At 32.8% G+C, this 22,913-nt stretch overlaps 4 protein-coding genes across 5 annotated transcripts in view; 2 read left to right on the top strand and 2 right to left on the bottom strand.

Moving 5' to 3' along the window:
• Nucleotides 1–22,913, bottom strand: part of LOC125830903 (ABC transporter A family member 2) — a 151,322-nt gene that overhangs the window by 26,916 nt on the left and 101,493 nt on the right. The gene's annotated exons all lie outside the window — the stretch shown is intronic.
• LOC125830905 (ABC transporter A family member 7-like) lies at nt 1,869–10,255 on the top strand. Of its 2 annotated transcripts, none has more exons than XM_049510091.1 (18): nt 1,869–1,974; nt 2,441–2,822; nt 2,923–3,002; nt 3,117–3,261; nt 3,723–3,842; nt 3,931–4,055; nt 4,949–5,107; nt 5,794–5,956; nt 6,044–6,169; nt 6,286–6,369; nt 7,457–7,710; nt 7,802–7,999; nt 8,204–8,313; nt 8,427–8,511; nt 8,903–9,031; nt 9,117–9,222; nt 9,514–9,602; nt 9,840–10,255. In XM_049510091.1, the coding sequence occupies exons 1-18, from the start codon at nt 1,897–1,899 to the stop codon at nt 10,137–10,139; spliced, it is 2,733 nt and encodes a 910-aa protein (XP_049366048.1). In that variant the 5' UTR covers nt 1,869–1,896; the 3' UTR covers nt 10,140–10,255. The 2 variants fall into 2 exon arrangements, with proteins under 2 accessions (XP_049366048.1, XP_049366047.1); XM_049510090.1 differs by having other exon boundaries at nt 7,355–7,710.
• On the top strand, nt 14,585–16,922 carry LOC125830917 (uncharacterized). Its single transcript, XM_049510106.1, has 5 exons — nt 14,585–14,792; nt 14,884–14,933; nt 15,369–15,492; nt 15,591–15,689; nt 16,255–16,922. Exons 1-5 carry the CDS (start codon nt 14,618–14,620, stop codon nt 16,872–16,874), a joined length of 1,068 nt encoding a protein of 355 aa, XP_049366063.1. The 5' UTR covers nt 14,585–14,617; the 3' UTR covers nt 16,875–16,922.
• LOC125830930 (vacuolar protein sorting-associated protein 29) lies at nt 17,447–21,819 on the bottom strand. Its single transcript, XM_049510120.1, has 3 exons — nt 21,494–21,819; nt 18,729–18,866; nt 17,447–17,967 (listed from the first exon to the last, which is right to left on the bottom strand). Exons 1-3 carry the CDS (start codon nt 21,623–21,625, stop codon nt 17,668–17,670), a joined length of 570 nt encoding a protein of 189 aa, XP_049366077.1. The 5' UTR covers nt 21,626–21,819; the 3' UTR covers nt 17,447–17,667.

Genomic DNA, 22,913 nt, shown 5'->3' with positions numbered 1-22,913 from the left:
AATTACTTTAATAGTTAGACTTTGAATATAAAATTTTGATTAATTAATAAATCACACGATGACTTCAAGCAGAACAATGACATCTTGATTGTTCCTTTCTTTTTATTGTTGAGACATATGGCTTTTAGAAAGAATCTGATTCAGGCTTTATTATATAATTAATAGAAGTATAGAACCATATATTATATCAAGAAAATGCTGAAAATTGTTAGCCAAAAAAGAAGAAATTATACTATATTCACATTCTAATACTGTTGAAATCCGCATTTAATGGATATATGTTTGTAGGGGTGGATCTAGGAAATGGAGTGTAAATTTTCAGAAACTCAAAAAGTTGTGTGAATTCTATTAAATATAAATATAAAAATTATTTGTTTGAAAATCTTATATCAATGTAAGCTCATGATTCAAAAATATAAATGAAATTTGCTAAAGCTTTGTTGCTCTCATCCTTGAAGTTTCGATTTTCTTTGGACACTTATGATAAAAAAAAAAAAGAATTATTGAGATCATTGAGAATTCATAAACTTTAAATTCTTAATTCACCTTTGATTATTTGTATTTAGTATTCGAGTCTGAAACTAAAAGAGCCATATTTTGAAATTAAAATGTCAAAAGGAAAAATAAATTTCTGGATTGATCAAAAGGGATAAAGTGTGGGACTCTTAGCAACAAACAAATTTAACTGACAACTCACTAAAATAATGTTTGACTATTTATTTTTAAATTATCGTGCAAAAACATACAACTTATTATTTTTCATTTCCTTCTAAATCGTGAGAGTCGAAACGATTCATTTCATCAAATTATAGCTAAATCATACTAGTGAATTCTTAAAGGCTAATTCTTATACAGTATAATCCACAAGGCAAATGATGTGCTCTATGCAAAATAATTCACAAATGAAAATATTGAGGATATTCATGATGTATGTTCCTTTGTTCATATTAATTTTTAGAAGAAAATGCACTAATTCAGATGTGGCTCAGATAAGAAACACATAGGAAAGAGGAATAGCTAATAATTAAAGCGTGAAACTCGGAAAAAAAAAGAAAAATAAACTTAGGAGTTATTGTTGTAATCTAATATGAATACAAAAATAAATACACACTTATTTTTTTATTTTTCACTTGGTGTTCGATATTTATATTGGAGTGTGACTGTGTAGGGCTCCATTCAGGGAGTAACGCTCTACCATATCTAAGATTTAAATCTGAGACATCTAATTAAGAAAAAAATAATCTCATCCACTGCACCACATTTATTAGTGGTATACACACTTATTTTTTCTGCTATTAAAATTTTACAAATGTTCTTGAGAAAATTCCAAGTAACAAGGACAAGAAATGTTATTATAAGAACTTTGAATGACTAAACGAAACATCATACTAGTAAAAATAGCAGACTTTGCAACTTTTTGAAAAGGACATTGAAGTAGAAAAATAACCAATTGAGTATGAACAAAGTTTTTTCTTTTAATTGGCTTTCAAGGTCAAAGTGAAACTCTCAATTCGTTAGTCGTTACTTGTTAGGTAATGTGGAAATAACGAAATTGCTAATTTTGATTTTTGATTAAGAGAAAAAAATATTTTCGGCGCGTAGCTAAACAAAATCAGACCGCGTGATGTAAAAAGGGCAGTTTAGTCATTTAGGCAGCCTCCTTCACCAGAATGAAAACGACAGAAAAGGGCAATTTCGTCAACCTACTTAATTTCAAAAGAAAATGACTTTCTTCAACTGGTATATAAAGGAGATTCTTAAATTGAATTTCAATCGCTTCTTCATTCTGAGTTTCGAGTTCTCAAAAAAAATAAAATGGAGATTTCTCAATGAACTTCTTTAGCTAATTTCAAACTAATTTAAAAATTAAAATTAAAAAATACTTTCACTTCGAAAATGGCGGATTCGGTGCATGGTCCAGCGAGCTTCTCCACTCAAGCCAATGCTTTACTCAGAAAGAATTTGACTTTTCAGGTTTGTTTCTGTGTTTTTGATAAATTGAGTTTATCTTCCTTTTGCAATTCAATTTCAAAACATTGTACTCCCTCTGTTTCAATTTGTTTGTCTGGTTGACATGGATTTTAACAAAGCAAGCAATACTTTTGAATGTCGTGATCTTAAATACGTAGAATATATTCAAATGTCCTTTAATATCATGAGCTTAGATATGCCATGAGCAAAATTGAAGTTATAGAGTCTTTAAAAAGAAGGAGTTTCTTTTTGAATTGGCCTAAAATGGAAAGTAGATCAAGCAGATTGAAATAAAGTGAGTATAATTTATGATTGGCATTTATAATTTGTATCTGAAGCAAAAAATATTTGTTTTTGGTTAAATAGAATTTCTATACATTATTTTCAGGTAAAAAGTGATATTTGCGCTACTGTATTGTATTCTGAAATGGTATGTTTAACTCTTTATTTATTTACTTTTGTGTTGCAGAAAAGAGAGGTCAAGTCAAATATTCGTCTCATCTTGGTCCCTGTCATACTTTGTGTATTGCTAGTTCTCATTCAAGTTTTGGTCAACAATGAGTTAGATAAACCATCAAACAATTGTGGCTGCAAATGTATTGACCAAAATGGTGATGGCATATGTGAACAAGTATGTGGTATTGAATACTCAGATTTGTCCCAAGTCGGCAGATGTCCGATTCCTAGCCCACCGGAATGGCCTCCCTTGTTACAGATACCGGCACCAGAGTATCGTGCTGTTCGAACTGATTTTACTTCATTTGGGGACTTGCCGGATGATTCTTGCAGAATATCGGGTTCTTGTCCTGCTACTATACTTCTGACTGGAACTAATCAGACTTTTGGAGAAAGTATGAATTGTTTTTCTGTGATCCTAGTATACTTGAAGTGAATTGAGTATTTTCTCTGATAGCATTCATAATGTATGTCTAATATTATGGAACTTAATAGGTATGCGTAGAAATTTGTTCAGCAGTGGATCAACTCTCAATTCCTCTGACATTTTCTATAGCTTAGCCAATAATGTCTTGGTGAGCCTCTCTCTCCGTTTAGCTTATTTTATTTTTATCATTCCCTTGATATTCACTACGCATAGGTTCAAAATTTACTCTTTGTTTGATGATTAATCACCTTCCGATTTTCAGGGTTCTGATTCACCAACTAGGGTTATGAATTTTCTTGAGTCAGCTTTCTTCTCCGACCTGCCAGTCTACAACGTTCAATCGCAGTGTTCTCCAAACTCCACATTTTCTATTCCATTAGATATTGGTACTACAAATATTCAGCAAGGTAGTCAACTTATCTTCTTTACTGCTTTTTGACTTGCCTTAACTTTTTTTATGTTAGATATTGCATGTCTAAATTGAGGAAGAAGTCATAATGCTTAGGTTGAAAAAGTTTACTATTTGGTGTATAACTAACATCGGATTAGTTTAAGCTTTAGCCAGAGAACTTGAGTCTAAATGTTGTGATCCCAGTAGGAAAAGTTTCTATTACGGAAGATATTTTATCTTTGATACTTTATAGTTTAGCCCGAACATGCTTTTCAAACTATTTGATCGAATTCTTAGGGTTTACTTGACGCATTTGTAACCAATGGGAAGATAAGCACATGCGTTGACATTTCGTTAAGATTAAAGATGTTATATATACTAGTAGTTGAGTAGTGTCAAAAAAGTTAGCACAAACAAGCTTATGTATTTCCATATTGAGTTTATATAATTTATAGCTTTGTTAATTGTCTGCTGCAGAGATAAGTTGTTTAAAAGGTTTACACTTGTGGCGTAATAGTTCTGATGAGATCAATGATGAGCTTTATAAAGGTTACAGGAAGGGGAATTCAGAGGAAAAGATAAATGAGATAATAGCAGGTTTTTCTGGTCCCCTCTGCATAAATGTCCTTATGTATAACCATGCTATTCCAGTATCGTCTTAACTTTGTGTGATCTCTTTTTGCAGCATATGATTTCCTTAATTCAGATAGGAATAGTTTCAATGTGATTATTTGGTATAACTCTACCTATAAGAATGACACAGGCAATCAACCTATGGCTTTGACAAGAGTTCCTCGTTCGGTGAATTTGGTAAACCTTTCACTTTCTACTTCCATGTTCTTCTGTATGTAAATTGTTCTTGGCCTTTGTAAATTTTGTATTGCTGATCATAGCACAGTGAAGGAAATTCTTAATAGATATCATGAAAATTAGTTCTATTTACTTGAGTAGGGCATGACAGGGCACGGGGTGGATATTTGGAGTTCTCAGTGCATTTCTGCTTTTCCCTTCTTTATGATGCTCTAATCTCTCAAATAAATTTGTGCATGTTTTGATACATCAGTATGTGTAAATAATTATAATTTAAATATCTACATGCACGCACAGATATACAAATAAGATTTGCTGGTATGCTTTGAGGGTGGAAAGAGACTTGTTTCAATTTAATACTTTATGACTGCCTTGTCTAGATATTGGTACTAGCTGGACAGACCATAATCCTGTCCTTATACTCTTGATTGCTCATTAGACCATACTATAGATTGTCTAGTTTCCTTAGTCTCTTAGTAAGTATAGAGTAGAGTAGTACTTAATAATGACAAGAAGCAGCTGTTTTTGAAAGAGCTGGAAGTGGTAATTCTGATCATATTTTTGCTTCATAACGGAGCTGGATAAAATAAGTTCTTTTGCATTAACAAATGTAATTGTCAGCTCGTCATGTTGTTAATTTGTCCAGTTAATTAGCAAGAAAATGTTTCAACATTGACCATTACTAAGAAATATCAAGTTGCCCTGTTCCTTATCCCACTAGCAACTCAAAGGTCATCAGATTGATTTGCTTCACATTGCACTTCTTGTTGAATGTAGGGATTGAGTATCTATGTCTGCAATCTCTGTTGATTCTTTATGAAAGGCAAATTGTAGTTATACTAAACCTATTCATGTTATTGATGTGATAAATTCTTGTTCAATGTTGTGTACAGGCATCAAATGCGTACCTTCAATTTTTGCTTGGACCTTCAGCAAAAATGCTGTTCGAGTTTGTCAAAGAAATGCCCAAACCAGAGACAAAACTCAGGCTGGACTTTGCTTCTCTACTGGGACCACTATTCTTTACATGGGTGGTTTCACAACTCTTTCCTGTAAGTTAATATGTCCTGTTTAATCGTAATGGAACTTGTTCAATTGGCCATCTCCATGGCAGACAAATTTGTCTTTTATTAATGCAATTGTTGATGTCAACTTGTCAGCTATCCATTTCCAAGACAACTCTCTTGCACTCATCAAATGCTTGTTTAGTATTTACCTCATTTTATGTGTTGGAGGAATGAGGAGTGAAAGTTAACATCTTTTTTAGTCACACAGTATGAGTTTTAAGTTTTCCTTTTATTTCGCTTTTGCTGAACATGCTTTATTTCTTGGTTCGTGTACGAGAATAAAGACTGATTTGGTTGATAGAAGAGCTAAGAAATATTAGTTCTTTAGGACTTCTAAACTGTTAATTCAGTTATTCCAAGAAATACTTACAAGAATTCATCATAGTAAACATGCATTTAACTTCTTTTCATAATGTCAGGCTTCTTTAACTCGGCACTTTGTCAATCATAACATTTTTCTGAGTATTACTGCACCTTTTGGCGATCAGTATTTCTGAAATTCCTCCAATGTTTATTTTCTTTACTATCGTACCTTGTTTATGTTATAAATTTGTGACGCAGTAATTGCATACACTATCAGCCTTTATACAGATGTTATCTTTTAATTTATCATATGATCCTATATAGTTCTTTATGCTTGTCATATTTATTGCATGATTTATTGTGTGCAGGTTGTTTTGATAGCTCTAGTTTATGAGAAGGAGCAGAAACTAAGAATCATGATGAAAATGCATGGACTTGCGGATGTTCCCTATTGGATGATTTCTTATGCTTATTTTTTGGTCATATCTACTATATACATGTTCTGTTTTGTGGCTTTCGGCTCATTAGTAGGTAAATTTACAGCTACTCAGTTGAGCCTTTCTGTTAACTGGAGTTGCCTGATACAAATTTCATTTTTCCCGTTATCCCTTTTTGCAGGCTTGAAGTTCTTTTTGGTTAATGATTACAGCATCCAGTTCGTGTTTTACTTCATTTACATAAACTTGCAAGTGTCCCTTGCTTTTCTAGTTGCTGCGTTTTTCTCGAATGTTAAGACAGCCACAGGTTTGATATCTGCAATAGAAGTTGCCGTTAATATTGCAAGGATGAATCAATAGTTCATATCAACTTTCAGCATCAAACATGATATGACTAATTCTTCTTACTTGACATTGTAACAGTCATCGGCTATATGATGGTGTTTGCAAACGGACTCTTGGCATCATTCCTTTTCCAGTTCTTTCTCCAGGATAATTCATTTCCCAGTAAGTTCAGGAAATTTAAGGATGTCTCGCTAACTCTTTGATCATCTAGTTAGAACTATAAATCATGATTCTCGTAGTTGCAACACCTTGTCACCTCCAGATTGATGATAATTTATTGAAGCAATACATTTGTACTGACCTGCAGTTCATTAGGGACCTTTTGAGGGGATTGAATCATTCAGCTTCTATAGTGAAAGTTAATGGCATGTCTGTTTATTTTATCTGCTTACCTAGAGCTCTTTGGAACTACTAAATATGTTAAATGGGAGGAGAATGTTGTCAGGGGATATTTAAGAAGGTAGGGCGAAAGGCAGTAAAGGGTACGGAGAGAAGAAGAATTCATATTCATGAATCCTTCAAAAGTCAAAAGAAGGAAAGTTAAGTGGTTAGCAGCCCCTCATCATTCTCTACCACTGCATCCCGACTAAAAAGTCCATTCTTTCTCCTGACTGTATTCAATATAAGTGGCTTCATGTTGTAAAAATTTAAGGAATGGGATGAGAAAGTACTAATTCAAGTTTGATAGGATTCTACTCCAGTACTCCAAATTAAATATATACAACAATTGTCTTTTTACATTTTTCTGTTGGATTTGCTGCTGCAATGTTGGTTTATTAATTTGATGTCTTTAGTTTGTAGTTTTACCATACCCTGGGGGGGGGGGGGGGAATGTAGAAGGAAATGAGGGGATGAAAGAAAGGTGAGCAACCGTTCCCTAAAGTCTCCAGGCATTGAATGAAAATAGGGAACAAATTACTGTGTTCCTTCTAATGTTCCTTTCCGTTACCAAGCAGCATGGGAGCTATATACTTTCATTAGGTGAAGATAACAACTTCTTCTCCTTTACTTCTCTTCTGTGCCAAAAATAATGTTAAAAATTGCGATAGTGGTCAGATAGATTTGCCTCTATTTCTCCTGATATTTTGTTTGGCTTTGTTTTTCACATTTGTATAATCTTCTGGTAAATGCTATCATGACTTTGTAGGAGGCTGGATTATAGTTATGGAACTTTATCCTGGATTTTCTCTTTTTCGTGGATTATACGAGTTTTCCTACTATTCTTTCATTGGGAATTATATGGGAACAGATGGTATGAGATGGAAAGATTTGAGTGATGGAAAAAATGGGATGAAGGAGGTCCTAATAATTATGATAGTGCAGTGGTTGGTGTTTCTCGTTCTTGCTTATTACATTGATCAGATTACATCATCAGGGAAAGATCCCCTTTTTTTCTTGAGGAACTTCCGGAAGAAGCCTTCACATCCTATCAGGAAACTTAGTTTATCAAAGGAGGAGACTAAAGTTTTTGTACAAATGGAGAAACCTGATGTTGCTCAGGAGGTAAACATTTAACGTTTCTCGTGAAAAACATTTTTCTCTTGTCATTTATTCCTATCTACAAACCTAACCATATTGAACCTCCTTTCAACAGAGGGAGAGAGTTGAGCAATTGCTCGAATCAAATACAGGTCATGCCATCATTTGTGACAATTTGAAAAAGGTTTATCCAGGGAGAGATGGAAACCCTGAGAAATTTGCAGTGAGAGGATTGTCACTTGCTTTGCCTCAAGGGGAATGTTTTGGTATGCTAGGTCCCAATGGTGCTGGCAAAACTACTTTTATTAGCATGGTCAGTCCTGTTGTCTGTTTCGTGTTAGATGTATCTTTGTAAATCTTAAGTTTTAGTCACTATGTGACCTTTATAACTTCAAAACACATTCTTAGGGCCCTTCTTCTTGTAGTCGGATGTAATGTATACTGATTCTTCTTTCATTTACTTAGATTGCAAAATCTGAAAACTCTACACCCCTTAGTGATTTTTTTTTGTTAACAGATGATTGGGCTCATAAAACCAAGCTCTGGTACTGCATATGCTCAGGGTATGGATATTCGAACAGACATGGATATGATATACACCAACATGGGTGTATGTCCGCAGCATGAGTAAGAATCTACTTTCTATTAAGTCAAGTTTATATGTGATCCCTTCTCCTTCCTGCAAATATCAGTGTCATGATACTAATTGGCTTTTTTTTTCATGTGGAATTTTATTTCAGCTTACTTTGGGAAAAATTAACAGGAAGGGAACACCTACTTTTCTATGGAAGGCTTAAAAATCTTAAAGGAGCAGTCTTGACACAAGTAAGTTAATGGTTCATGTATTAACTTTTTCGGGCTTATGAGGAGCACTTGCAAAATTGAAGTTATTCCTGTTAGAGCAGAAATGTTGATTTGGCTATGTTACCACCAATTAGCATAACGTGTCCCATTGCCAGGATATTGTTACTGATATCTATATCAATAGCACAAGCAATTGGTTGAGTCCTTCCCCCTCTCCTCCCTCTCTCCTGCCTAACCCACCAAACAACTCCCCAAGGTCCTTAAAGTACATGAGATGTTCAAGTTTCGAGATTGGAATAAGGGAAATTAGTTGTCGAGGCAATTTGAAAGACAAAATGTTGATGAAATTGACTCCTCATCCAAAACAGATGCTTTTTATGTATTTGGGCTACTTATACCTTTCTGTCTACAGGCAGTTGAAGAATCTCTTAAGAGTGTCAACTTGTTTCATGGAGGCGTTGCTGACAAGCAAGCTGGGAAATACAGCGGAGGAATGAAAAGGAGACTAAGTGTTGCTATCTCACTGATTGGAGATCCCAAGGTATGTTAGTGCTACCATCCATCCTCATAGAAAGACAATCAGAGATGTGTATTGATATTCTTTTGTGGTTTATGTATTTTTCCAGGTTGTCTACATGGATGAGCCCAGTACTGGACTGGATCCAGCTTCACGAAATAACTTGTGGAATGTGGTCAAACGTGCAAAGAAAGATAGAGCAATTATTCTCACAAGTAATTTAACGTTACTTCTCTTACTTCCTTGTTGCCCCTTTTGACCTGAATAAACTTCATGTAGGTTTCTCCAATTACGCATGTTCTTTAAACAACAGTATAAAGTAATCTTAAAAGTACTGATAACGTGATATTATGCATTGTACACTAGTTTCTTGTCATTCCACATTAATTCAGATGTCCTACCCAACATATCTTGGACTTTGCACACCTGAATTCTTTCCTTGTTCCTTCCTAACCCCTGGTTAATGAGACCATTAATATGACAACTCATAAGGATAACAATTTCAGCTCATTCAATGGAAGAAGCGGAGCATCTCTGCGATCGACTAGGAATATTCGTGGATGGCAACTTGCAGTGTGTAGGAAATGCCAAAGAGGTAATTTTGAGCCTTCAAGAAAAAATTGAAATCCTGTACATTTTCTGTGCTCCCTCACTGTATACTCGTCTGATAGGAATAGTAATGTGTTCATAAGTAAGAATGAAGGGAAGTGGAGACTTGTTTTGAAATACAATGCTGCAAGTGTTGAGTCAGTTTATATATTTTTCGACGTCTCCATCTGATACCATTAATTTTCCAACTGTTCTGACCATGTACTCCCCTGCTGGATGACAGTTGAAGGGAAGATACGGAGGGTCATATGTGTTTACGATGACAACATCATCAGATAAGGAGGAGGAAGTGGAGCACATGGTGCGACGTCTATCCCCAAATGCCAACAGGATATACCATTTATCGGGGACACAGAAGTTTGAGTTGCCAAAGCAAGAGGTTAGAATTGCAGATGTATTTGAAGCTGTTGAGAAAGCAAAGAGTAGATTCACAGTTTATGCTTGGGGTCTGGCAGATACAACTTTGGAGGACGTGTTTATCAAGGTTGCTCGCACTGCTCAGGCATTCAATGTCCTCTCTTGACATGCATATAAGCACCAATATCTACATTTTATAGCGGCTCAAGTTTCTCATTTTGTGAAGATTTTGTCTGTTTCCCTCTATCATACATTTGTGTTACTACATACATTTCATGTAGATATATATGTTTTTGGTACATTGGAGGATAATGTAAATATCATTTTTCATAAATGATAATATATACAGTTTTCTTCCCAACATTTGTTTCATACTGAAGTGTTGATGACACAATTGTTTCATGCCTACAAACTTTGTCTTTCATTTAAAGACTACTTGTATGGATACATTACTTGTGTACTCTGCAGAGTAGTTTTGGTGAGAGTTCGAAAGTCAGCCTCAAATGGGTAAATTTTTCTGGAATATTGTTTATGAATCTTGTCAAATAACAGCCTAGAGAAAATGACAATTTTATTTGTTTCTGTAAATGTTCCTAAATTTAATGTAATCATGACTAATTTAGATATATTTCATCAAATTGTGATTAATTAATATCACTGGTGAAATTCAAACACACTATACTTCAATACTATTCAATTTAGATATGGACAATTGGGGGACCAAGCTAGCCCATTTTGAAAAGTTGTTTCTACAAAAATAGCTCAGTTTCTTCTACTTTTTTAAAAAATTGGTCTTCTTTCATTTTGGGTTTGGAGTACACTATGAGTTGTAGAGAAAGGTACAAGAGAGGAGGGACCCCTAACTCAACTAGAACTAGCGGCAATAATGTTGCACGAAACGTTGAAAATTATCTTTTTTTTCCGTTTCCAAGGAAAAACGGTGAAGTGATGACAAAATGAGGAGTCAAAGGTGGAAATTCGGATATCCAAGACTATCAATGTCGAGAGCAAGTTCAAACTATTAAATGGCAACTCTAATATCAGATTTATTTTCGTTCGTCAATATCCTCTTCTTCTTTTTTTTCATTTCCTTTAAGTTAGTTTCTAAAGTTGTATTAATCCCCATAGTTTAATAGTCATATTACTGGTGTATAATCTTAAATCTTAGGATTTGATTTAAGAAATAAGTAGTTAATGTTATAAGTAAAATATGAAACAATATATTTTTTTTTAATATAGTGAAAAGTAAAAATGAACTGTGGGATTAAATTGAAAGCCGTATATATTATTGATTTATTGGTAGTTCATAAGTTTCCTATGTGAAGGCAGCATATTAATTAGAACGGTTGAAGTAACACAAGATACTTGTGTTGTTTAATCTGAAAGAATTAGTACTAATTATGGGAAATAAATAAGGAAACTGACTTTCTTTTTTGGCTTAAAATTTTTTTGGCTAAAAAAATAAACAGACTTGGGATATTATGTGTTAAATATAACTAATTAATACTTTGTACACCAACGTGAGTTGTGGTTTAGTGATGGGACTACTTCACCTTTAACTTGAGGTCTCGGGTTTAAGTCATGGGTATGGATAAAATCATGTTGGAAACGTACGTCACCTACATACGCCGAAGGTTATGAGTTCGAATCACCAAGGGAGCAAAAGGGGTGGGAGCTCCTAGGGAGGGTTAAAAAAAAAAAAAAACTACATACGCCGGATGGGGAAAAAAATAAAAAATTAATACTTTGTGCATGACAAGTTATAGGTGTAATGTCAATTTGATGCTTATTTATTTTCCTTTTTTTATCATAGTATTCAAATCATTTTATTATATATCGGTGATGTCCCACAAGCATTATTAATACCATGCAACTCTAGTCTAGAGAGAAAGGAAATAAATAGATTACATTGTAAACAAAATTGTTAAAGCTTGTGCTAGTCTTAATTGACAAGCTATTTCTTCTATTTGGATATCCATCTTAAAACTTTGAATTCTATTTAATTCTTATATTCCTAATTTCCTATCTTCTGAACAAACGACAATTTCAATTTGACAAATGCTCCTATATGAGATAAGGTGAGAAAATATTTTTAAAATGAAAGAGAAATTGAAGGATGGAATAGTAAATCTATCACATCTTGAAAGATTAAGTACAAGGTTTGATTTTAGTTATTTGGATAAGTAAATCTATCACATTCAAATAATGAAATTGCTTGATGAAAAGAAAAATTGTGTTAGCTTTTAAAAGAAGTCAACTCTCGTGCTTGGAATTATCCACTAGAAAGGTCTATTCTACATAATTTTTAGATCCGACTTCTCTTCATTTCTTTTTTCTATATGTTTTTTGTTTCTACTTATATATGTGTGATACCTATATTACTTAAACATCAAAGGTTTAAATAAACTAATTTTCTTAATTAAAAGAGTATACTTATTAATCATGATTAAAATGAGGAAACTTATTTGTGTGATACCTACATATCAAAGGTTTAAATAAATAAAATTTCTTAATTAAAAAAGTATATTACTACTAATCATGATTAAATAAGAGATATGACTATTTAAATTTCCTGATTTTAATAAGAAAATATCGATCTCCTAAAATTTTGGAAAAAACGAATGTAATTGACTGTCTTTTTGACATTGTTGTTACTTGTTAGGAATATATCTCTGAGACTCTTACTTCCTTCATTTCAAATTAATTAAATTGTTGATGTGTTTTACATTCTTTGAGAAAAGAAGATCAACACATAAATTAGGCATATCTTTTCATTTTTACCCTTATTAATTATTGCCAAATTTATGATTAAATTTTAAAATTACTAACATTAATTATAATAACTTATTCAAATACTAACTAATGAAAGGTAAAATTGGAAGAACATTCTAAAAGTAGTCTTGAAGATTGAACAATTAAGTTAATTCGAAAAACGAAAAATGTCTTAACAATTTAATTAGTTTAAAATGGAGGGAGTATTAATTAATTAACATGTCTCATATGTTTGGTAGTTTGGGTAAGTTTCATTTAATAATTTTATTTTTTATTTTTATAAAATAAATTATATATTTTATTTTACGTTTGTGTATTATTATTTTACATATTATTTTGTAGAATTAGAAAGAAAAAAAAAGTAACAACAATATTTTTGCAAGATTAGAAAACAGAAAAAAAAACAACAATTAAAGATTTTAACCCTCCAAAAAATATTGATTGAAAATTTGAATATGAAAATTTAATTTAATAAAAATAAAAATTTAATTTATTTTTTTGTAATAGATGTTTAAACTAGTTTCTCTCTATAAAATAATTTTAATATTAAAAATACATTAATACTTGTCATTTATCATAATTTGACTCTCATAAGCACTTTTTAAAAAAGATTAGTCACACACAATTTTCTTTTTAAAAAGCACTTATCAAATGAAATAGCCAAATACAATTTTTTTTTCAAAAATACTTTTTCTGAAAAGTTATTTTAAAAAAATGTTTCTGAAAATAAATTGTTTTTAGCTGTAATGCCAAACAAACTCTAAATAGCATTAAACTTTTGATATGAAGTGAGTTTTTCCATAGTTTTATTATAACACTGTATCACAATCAAGATCCCTAAATATTTTTGTTTTAAAAAAGATTCTATCTATTTTTTGAAAAAGTCCAACAAAAATATCAGTTTATATTTCTTTGATATTTTACAAAAAAGTAATCTTCGATGCTTTTTGTTTAATATCTAAACTCAACTATATGATTTAAATTGTTTTTTTTTTTGTTGTAAAACAATTTATTTAGATGTTGATTTTTAATTGGCAAAAAAAATATAGTCTATGAAGAAGCAATTTTTTTGTTGTAAAACAATTTATTTAGGTGTTGATTTTTAATTGGCAAAAAAAATAGTCTATGAAGAAGCAATTTTTGTGTGTGTGAATAACAACAATGACACTAAATCAAAAATGATCTTTAGCGGTAATAGCTTAATTGTCATTAAAAATGTATTTTTAGCGGCATTTAACACTCTTTGTAAATGTCTCTTAGCCTATAACGACACTTGATCCAATAACATTTAACTAATGTTGATAAAGACTTTATCTATATTTATTGCCGCTAATGGTTGTTTTCGTTGTAATGTGATTAAGATAGTTTTTATATTTATCTAAAATTGGATAAACTTAAATGATAATATATCTCCTTCTTAACCGTAATTAAGACTTAGATTACTTAAAAATCTATGTCATTAATATTTCAATAATATAAGGCTCATACATATAAATAATTTTTTTTGATAAAAATAGAGATAAAATAGAAAAATGAAGAGGAGTGGGATCCATATTTTAGGCTACCTTTAGCTAACAAATTACATTTATTAATTGTGAATATATGGAGAATATGGCATGACGATTTGCTCTAAAATTCTAATACGTCTTTACATTCTCAGTTTTGAATATTTGTCCTTATCACACTATTCCAAATCTTTCCTTATCAGCATCTCCATCTCAATTTACCAAAAAAAAAAAAAATGTTTTTTTTTTATTATCTACTATTTTGTCATTTTAAGTTTTTAACAAACTCCAAAATTTCACTTATCTATATATATATAAAAAAACTCACGTTAAAGTAAAGTCATCAACAATTTATCCCCTTTCAGTAATGGCCAAAAACTCTTTTTTCTACTTTTTTGCTTTTTTCACTCTTTTTCTTTGTAAAAATTCATGTAGAGCAACTGAAGAAATTAAAGTTTATGACTTGAAGAAGGGTGATTTTTCTGTAAAGATCACAAATTATGGTGCTACAGTTCTTTCTGTTATACTTCCTGATAAAAATGGTAATGGCAGAAAATTATTAATTTCTTACATTTTTATGCACTGTCAATTTCATATCTTATAATTAACACTCACACTTTTACTCCTTTCAAGGAAAATTGGATGATGTTGTTCTTGGCTACGACTCCATTGATGACTATAAGGTTAGTTTCTCTGTCATCTGCGGATCTAAGATTTGAAGTTTATGAGTTATTATGAGAGGAGACGTTGAGTTAATATACAATGGCTTCACAATCAAATATTTAGTGAACTTTTTTAGTAAATATATAGGATTTGAATTGTGAACCCTATATTTTACTTTCTGGATCTGCCATTACCCTTTTTGTAAATTAACTTAAATAGCTGTTCCCAAAAAATGCAGATATATATGTATAATACATGTGTTATTTGCTAGTGTTTGGTCATATATATGTATAATACATGTGTTATTTGCTAGTGTTTGGTCATAGTTTTTGAAAATTCGATGTTCAAATATTTTCGAGTTGTGTTTTTTGGGCTTTCACTCACAAAACTTTAAATATTTCCGTGTTGTGTTTTTGTGTGTTTGATTCTTAAATGAAGTTATTAAGTATTTGTAGAACGACACAACATATTTTGGTGGCCTAATTGGAAGAGTCGCTAATCGAATTGGAGGAGCAAAATTTGAGTTGAATGGTGTGGAATATAAATTACCAGCTAATGATCATGGAAACACACTCCATGGTATTTATAATTATTCATCCTTTTTGTTGTTAGTTAAATCTTTCCATTTTAATCATTTTTAACACTTGATTAACATGTCGAAAATCGTGTTAAATCAGGGGGTAGCAAAGGATTCTCTAGTGTAATATGGACTGTGGAAGATTTTGAAGAAGATAGTCATCTTACTCTTACCTACAATAGCTTTGATGGTGAACAAGGTACACATCATGCAATTTTTGCAGGAGATGAACCAAAATGACAATTATTTTACTTTGTTGTTGTTACTTTTTCGTTTTCCTGTATGCTTTGTGATGTTTCCTCTAGTACTTGTTATATCTCTTTTCTTCGGTAGGTTCTTTGATATGTGTGTTACCTAAGTTGGAAGTCTTTCGTAAACAGTCTCTAGTCTCTTTACATCTGTGAGGTAGGGGTAACGTTTGTATACACTCGACCCCATCTTACGAGACTACATTGTGTATGTTGTTGTTGTAGTAGTAGTAGATTGATCCTGGCGTGTAATAGGTCAGATGAAAAGAAACTAAATCAATAGATTGTACGGTAGATAAAGGATCAAATGATGAGGGGCAGATCTACCCAACATTGAACGATAACGGATGCCCTGGAAACTGCTTATGTTTTTCTTTTGCCATTTAAAAGTTCAAAAGCTTCTCATTGTTATAGCTGGATGTGAGAAACATCAATTGCTCCAATCGAATCCTTTTTACTACAGTACTATTTATTTTCTGGCTTGACAAATTTTGACTATCAAATGTTGTGAAACAGGATTTCCAGGTAACCTTTCTGTCGAGGTGACATACATGTTCATTGAGACAAACAAATTAGCCTTAATCATGCAAGCAAAGCCACACAACAAAGCCACACCAGTGAATTTAGCTTCTCATAGTTACTGGAATCTTGGTGGACACAACAGTGGCGACATTTTGTCCCAAACTATTCAGATTTTCGGGTCCAAGATTACTCCTGTTAATGATAAGCTCATCCCCAACGGAGAAATTACACCGGTTAAGGGATCAGGCTTCGATTTCCTCCAGCCACGGACAATAGGGAGCAAGCTAAGTGAAATTCCGGGTGGATATGATATCAACTATGTGTTGGATAATACCGAGGGCAAGCATTTACAGAGGGTTGCTATTGTCCAAGAAAGCAAATCAGGTAGAAAGATGGAATTGTGGACTAATAAACCTGGTGTGCAGTTTTATACAAGTAATATGTTGGATAATGTTAAGGGAAAAGGTGGATTTGTTTACTCAAAGTATGCTGCACTTTGTTTGGAGACACAAGGCTTCCCAGATTCTGTTAATCATCCCAATTTTCCTTCCCAAATTGTGAATCCAGGGGAAACTTATAAGCACATTATGGTTTATAGGTTCACTGCCTCATAAAAACTTTAAGATATTTTCATAACAATAAAAGGTCGCTCTTAGTTATCACTTTGATTTTATATTTCACTGGTTATTTATGTTCTTATTAAATGTACTTTATTCCCACCTTTGACGGAATGTTGCTGATGTTAATGATACACCATTCTGAATCCTTTTAAGCAAATTTAACATAAATTTCGTTCATAAAATTGAGATTCATACTCAACATATGCAGAGAACGGAGCCTCTTCAAGGCATAATATTGCAGCTACTTATTTCAACACAACCACCAAGGGATGTGGTAAAATTATAATAAATCCCTTCACTTCTAACGAGAAATTTAGAGTCCGGGGTCGATATATAGAGAACCTTTCAGTAAGGAATGCTTTATGCCCCTTTAGTGAACTTCCCCACCTGAATTCGAATACAAGATAGACAAATTTATTCATGCTTACATCAGAAGAGATTTTAACACACATATTTTCTACTTGGCTATTGTTGCAAAAGCCACAATCAGTCTATCAACGCACAATAGATAACTTTAAAGAAAAGGCAATTTTAGGAGCACAATAATCAACGGACTCTTTCCAAGTTTTTTTTTTCCTTACAGAAGATTCATTCCAATCAACCAACTGAATTTTCAATGCATACTTGCTAAAGTAACTGAACATAAACCTCAATTATCAGAAGCAACAGGAAAATAAAGAACAAAAGTTAGTAGAAAAAGCCTTAGAAACAAGCAAAACAAAGGAATATAATGTCTTATCGACTCTTGGGATTCCAGTAAAATCAGCTGAATTACAAGTTCTCTTATTCAATTAGCACTCTGTGTTGTTGTCTTCTTGAAATCAATCTTGTCAACTTTGACTTCTCCATCAATGAGTTCATAAACATAGACCACAACACGCAGGGCATCAATGTCCATGAGAACAAAGCTAGGGTTGACATCATATGTGATGCTACTGTAGGCACCAGTAGCAGATCCTGGATTTATAACAACCCCTGCTTCATGTTTGTAAGCTGTGAACTGATGGGTGTGTCCAGTCACAAGTATGTCTACATCCAATTGCCTTTGAAGCATAGCTAATGAGTCCAAGTCACCCCATGGAATAACCTGGAGGACAAAAAAACAAATGGAAGATACCATTACTACTAGAAAGGGTGACATGCTTGTGAAGTAAGCATATTTCTCAAATAGTTCTTAAATAAATACTTAAGTTTAGAGGAGTAAGTGGAAGACTATTTCTGAAAAATTGTATGCAAAAAGATTAAAGACAAACAATAGTAGGAGATATAGTGGGTCAAAAAGTGGGGGAAGTCGAGTGACAGAGACCACAATAGAGTACAAATTTTGCCCTAATATTCTTGTAAGTTAGAAGCAGAAATATTGGAATTGGACAGACATGGCACTACACCTCGAGGAAAACCAACAATAAATACAGAAGGGCTTCTTCAGCAGTATAGATAAATGCATTCAGATCTAGCAAATATGCAACAATACTTCAATCTCGTGCTTAGCAAGAATGTTATTGCAAGTAAATTAAGTCAATTTACAATAACATACCAACAATAGTTCCTTTTTTTATGACAACCAACAATAGTTCCTTAGCAAGACGAATAGGTAAATTTGGTGTGAGCACTGATATAGGACAAGGCAAACATAGAACCTGCAGCCAAGAGAGGCATAAACATGCACAGAGATAGGGCAGTGTGCATGTTAATACATATGTATCTGCTACATACCATTCAACTAAGTGAAGAGTACTTAGATGTTAGTTTTCGCCCTGACAAGAATTCAGATAACCTGAATAACCCAAATTACCTCAGCAGCTTAAAGCAGGACAGCAAGAGTAACAAAAAGATGGTGAATCAGACCTGGTGGCCATGGCATAATCCAAGCTTAAATTGACCAATCGTTAGAGTCTTAGTCTCAGGGTAACGTGTATCCTCGTCATACTCACCTCTAGTAATATGCAAGTCAGGACAAAGAGTCTTTAAGTAATCATGAACCTCCTGCAAATGTAATTTGGATGAGGTAGTCAATACATTTTCATAACGAATTTACATCTTACATGAAAGCTAAAAGACCTAGAATATGAATGTCCACACCCAATGAATTATCTAATGGGAGTAAAAGACAAATCGAATTTGTTAAGGCAAAAGATATCACACAAACTATAGGAATGGTTATTCCTAGAAGTTTCTCAATACAACTTAGAAGAACAATGTGTAATCAGAGCACATTGTGGAAGTAGCCTACAGACAAAACAGTACTGATGGAGTAAATGCACTTGAATTTCCTAACTATACCAAGGAGCAAGGTCTTCATTCTACAATTAACATGGTTTACTGAAAAGATGTCTGTCAAATGGCTAAATTACTCCAACTATAAGCATTAGATGACTATTCAGGATTTCTACTTTAGATTACAAGAAAGTAGAAACAATCATAAACTGATCTCATAACACAGAACTGACAATTTGCATCTCCAATTTTCTCTCCAGGTGCACAGGATAGAACATTGTTGTCAAAGGCGTGGCTTCAAGCATGCTTAGACAATGAAGTCAGGCACGCTGCAGACAGTGCGCTTCACCTCGTTTAGACAGCACTTCAGTGGAGACACCAAGGCTTCAAGGCATGGATCTTAGGAAGAACTAGCCCAGCAACTGTCTTTTAAAATGTTCGAAAAACATATTTTGAATAAATAAACGAGGAATAATCCATGAGCTTTGTCTTAAAAAAGGCAACACTCAAAAACAGATATGGCAAACTCGATGTCAACTCTTGAGCAAATAAAAGATGAAAATGCTAGTGATTAGGAATAGGAAAGAAGAAATTTGTAGAATAAGAAAAGTGACCAGATCACAATTAGAAATTTAAAGTTGCATCTTTGCAACTAATTCTGAAATTTAAGATGGTCTTTTAAATGTGATTTTCATATAATTCACTTAATTGCAGTTATTTCAATTCCTCCACCTAAAGTATATGTCATATGTAATTTTTCTTTTAAGTAGTTTTCTTCATCAAAACGCTACCCTTGGTTGCGCTAAGCACTCAAAAATCCAATGTGCCCTGGCACTATTATGCGCTTTTCATTAAAGCCTTTGACAGCATCAGGACAGATAATGTCACTTCTATTATTCAATTACAGCTTCTAATAGGAGAATATCTTAGACAAAAGCACAAACCACGTAAAATAGTTTTGCCCTCATGTATAAGCAACTACCAAGTTTAACCTTAAAAGTTGAGGTTATGTAGAAGAGAGGGCAAAGAAAATAAAAAATGACTTGCAGAACAGTTCTTTTGTATTTCTTGATTTTGAAATTTGAATAGCCTAATCAAAAAGGAATTATAAGGTTTGGGAGAGAATAAAATAATGCTAGTTTTAAAATTAATAAGCAACAACTGGGAAGTATAGGCACGAAATAACTAATGTCAAACTATTGGAAATAGAATTTATGAAGGAGAAAAACCCAGTCAAACCAAGTATAATGTAAAAGAATTACTTCTAGAGGTTATTCAGTTTAAAAATTCCAGTTATATTTATATCCAACCGTGACATGGGAAAGTGAGTTTAAACAACTACCTACAAATAACACCTCACGTAAAAAGATTTTACATACAGGCAATAGGATGCATCAGCAGGTAACTTATAAAAGTAAATAACCAAATAATAAACATGAATAGGTAATAAGACATGACATCTTTCCACTTATGTTATAGTTGGTGGCATATAAGTGAGAGAAACTTCCTATCCAGCAATTAATTCTTCAAATTTGTTGATAGTTACCACCATGAATTCTTTCATTTCCTCAGAAAAAGAAACCTGAACTCATTGCCTTGGGCGAAATATAAAGAACATTATATGTTCTTCTCTGCTCGCTTGAATATCTAAAGACATTCACAACACCCTTATATGCTTTCTTCCGAGAGAGTCACTGAAGACACATCCATCTCCGGCTGAAATAACCTATCTAACATTCCCTTTCATAGCTTCCAAATTTCTGTTATTTAGACCCATTTATTTTTATTTTTATTTTATGACAAGGGAAACCCGCAGCCGCTACCCTTTGGGTGCGCACAGGGTAAAACCCCCGCTCCTAAGCAATAGCTCGTAAACCACATAGGAGAGGTAATTTTAGACCCATTTATTACTCAATCTGAATTCTTGGCAGGAAAGAAATCAAACTACTTCTTCTACGGGAAGAAACCTATCTTCTCTAGACAAACTTATCCTAATGCTTGCAATAATATTGGAAAAGAATGCCGCACATTAAACAACTGTTGCACTTAGTTTTATAAATCTGAAGCAAATTTAACTGTCAAAAATCCTCTCCAATGTCTGTCAATTTTCAACGGAGACTACAGTCCAGAAAATGCTAAAAATGCAACCAGAGAAAATTCATCCTACGGTTTTATCTTCTTCCAAAGGAAAATCTCACTCTATGGAATATAACTAATCTAGCAAAGAAGTCGCTCAATCTCTCCATCAAAGTTTAATTAGCAGATTGGCAAACAAGCAATAACCCATCAAATTAGCATAAATCTCTAATTTATACTACCGATTAGCTTAAACGATCTAATCCGACAAACTAATACAAATTTCGATTAATATAAAGCAAGAAAAAACGAACACTCACTTTAATGCATAGGTTACCAGTACAGATTACATGTTGGATCTTTCCAGGAACAAGCATAGACTTAAACTTTGCAGGAAGATCAGCAGCCCTATGCGGGATGTGAAGATCTCCCAAGGCTAAAACCAGCACCATCCTCCTCCTTAATAATCAACTCAACTCTATTCGAATTTCAAGCAACGATCGAGAATCTGGAACAACAGAATAGATCAAAATCAAGGAATTTGAAAATTTGCAATCAAATCGGTTTTGCCCCTTAAACCCTCTCTCCCTCTTTACTTTGTCGTTGAAAACTCCAGCACTGGTTTGATCGCTGAAAACAGGGACGATACGACGCCGTTGAGCCCTTTTTTGGCATTTTCAATTTGTTTTCCAACTTTGCCCTTTTACTTACACATGAATCTCACGTGACTTCGAAAACTTTTCTTCTTTTTTCTTTTTTCTTTTCCTTGGATTTATAAATTAAAAGATTGTAATACTAGGGTGCTTTTTTTTTTTTTTTTGAGTTGTAAACATTTCGGTTGTCAATAATAATATTCACAGTTATTACCACAAAAAAAGTGATTTTTTATAATAATTTTTTACAAAAAGAAATTTCTGTTTCAAATTATTGTCTAAAATCAATCATCTTATTTTGGAAAGTATATTTTCCTAAAATGTTTTCTAATTTTTTATTTTTTATTTTTTTAGAATAGAAGTTTGTATTCGACTATTCTTATTTGACTAAGCTTCTGCAAAGTTAATACTGTTTATTTGTTTCAAAAAGTGCTTATTTCTTAAAATTGAGATATTCAATGAAATCTTAGAAAGTCAAAAGTATATATTAACAAGTTGAGTTGTTTGGTCAAACTTTTTGGAAGATAAAAGTGTATTTTTTTTCTTTTCAAAAAGTGTTTATTTTAGAAAGTTAGAGATGTTTGATTAGATTTTAAGAAGAAAAAATTAATATGTATTCTTAAGTTTGGGCTTGGGACTTTCATATTGGAGGTTTCAAGTTCGAAACCCTTTTGTTTTGCTTAAAAGAAAATTCTAAGTGGTGCATATTGTGGTTGTTAGACGAGATTCTGCGTTAATTCTATAAATTCAGATAGGTCTTTGAAACCCCTTGCCAGCGAAAACAAGGGATTTGCCTTCTAGATCGAGCTCGTCGCACCGAGCTTGTCTAGTGCGGGTTACCTCTCCTATGTGATTTGCGAGCTATTGCATGGGAGCAGGGGTTTTACCCTGTGCACACCCAAAAGGATAGCGGATGCGAATTTTCCTTGTCATAAAAAAAAAATAGAGCAAAAATTGTTTTCGAGAAGTTAAAAAAAGTTTTTTCCCTTGAAGCACTTTTGGAACATTACTACTATAATACCAAAAAAGTTATTTTTAAATTGATTAATCAAACAAAAACTGTTATTTTCTAAAAGTCACTTAAGAC

This window comes from Solanum verrucosum, unplaced genomic scaffold, assembly GCF_900185275.1.
Source record: "Solanum verrucosum unplaced genomic scaffold, falcon-dt-bn FXZP01000049.1, whole genome shotgun sequence".
In the NCBI taxonomy this organism is placed as follows: Eukaryota; Viridiplantae; Streptophyta; class Magnoliopsida; order Solanales; family Solanaceae; genus Solanum; species Solanum verrucosum.
This window is presented reverse-complemented; position numbering and strand designations above follow the sequence as displayed.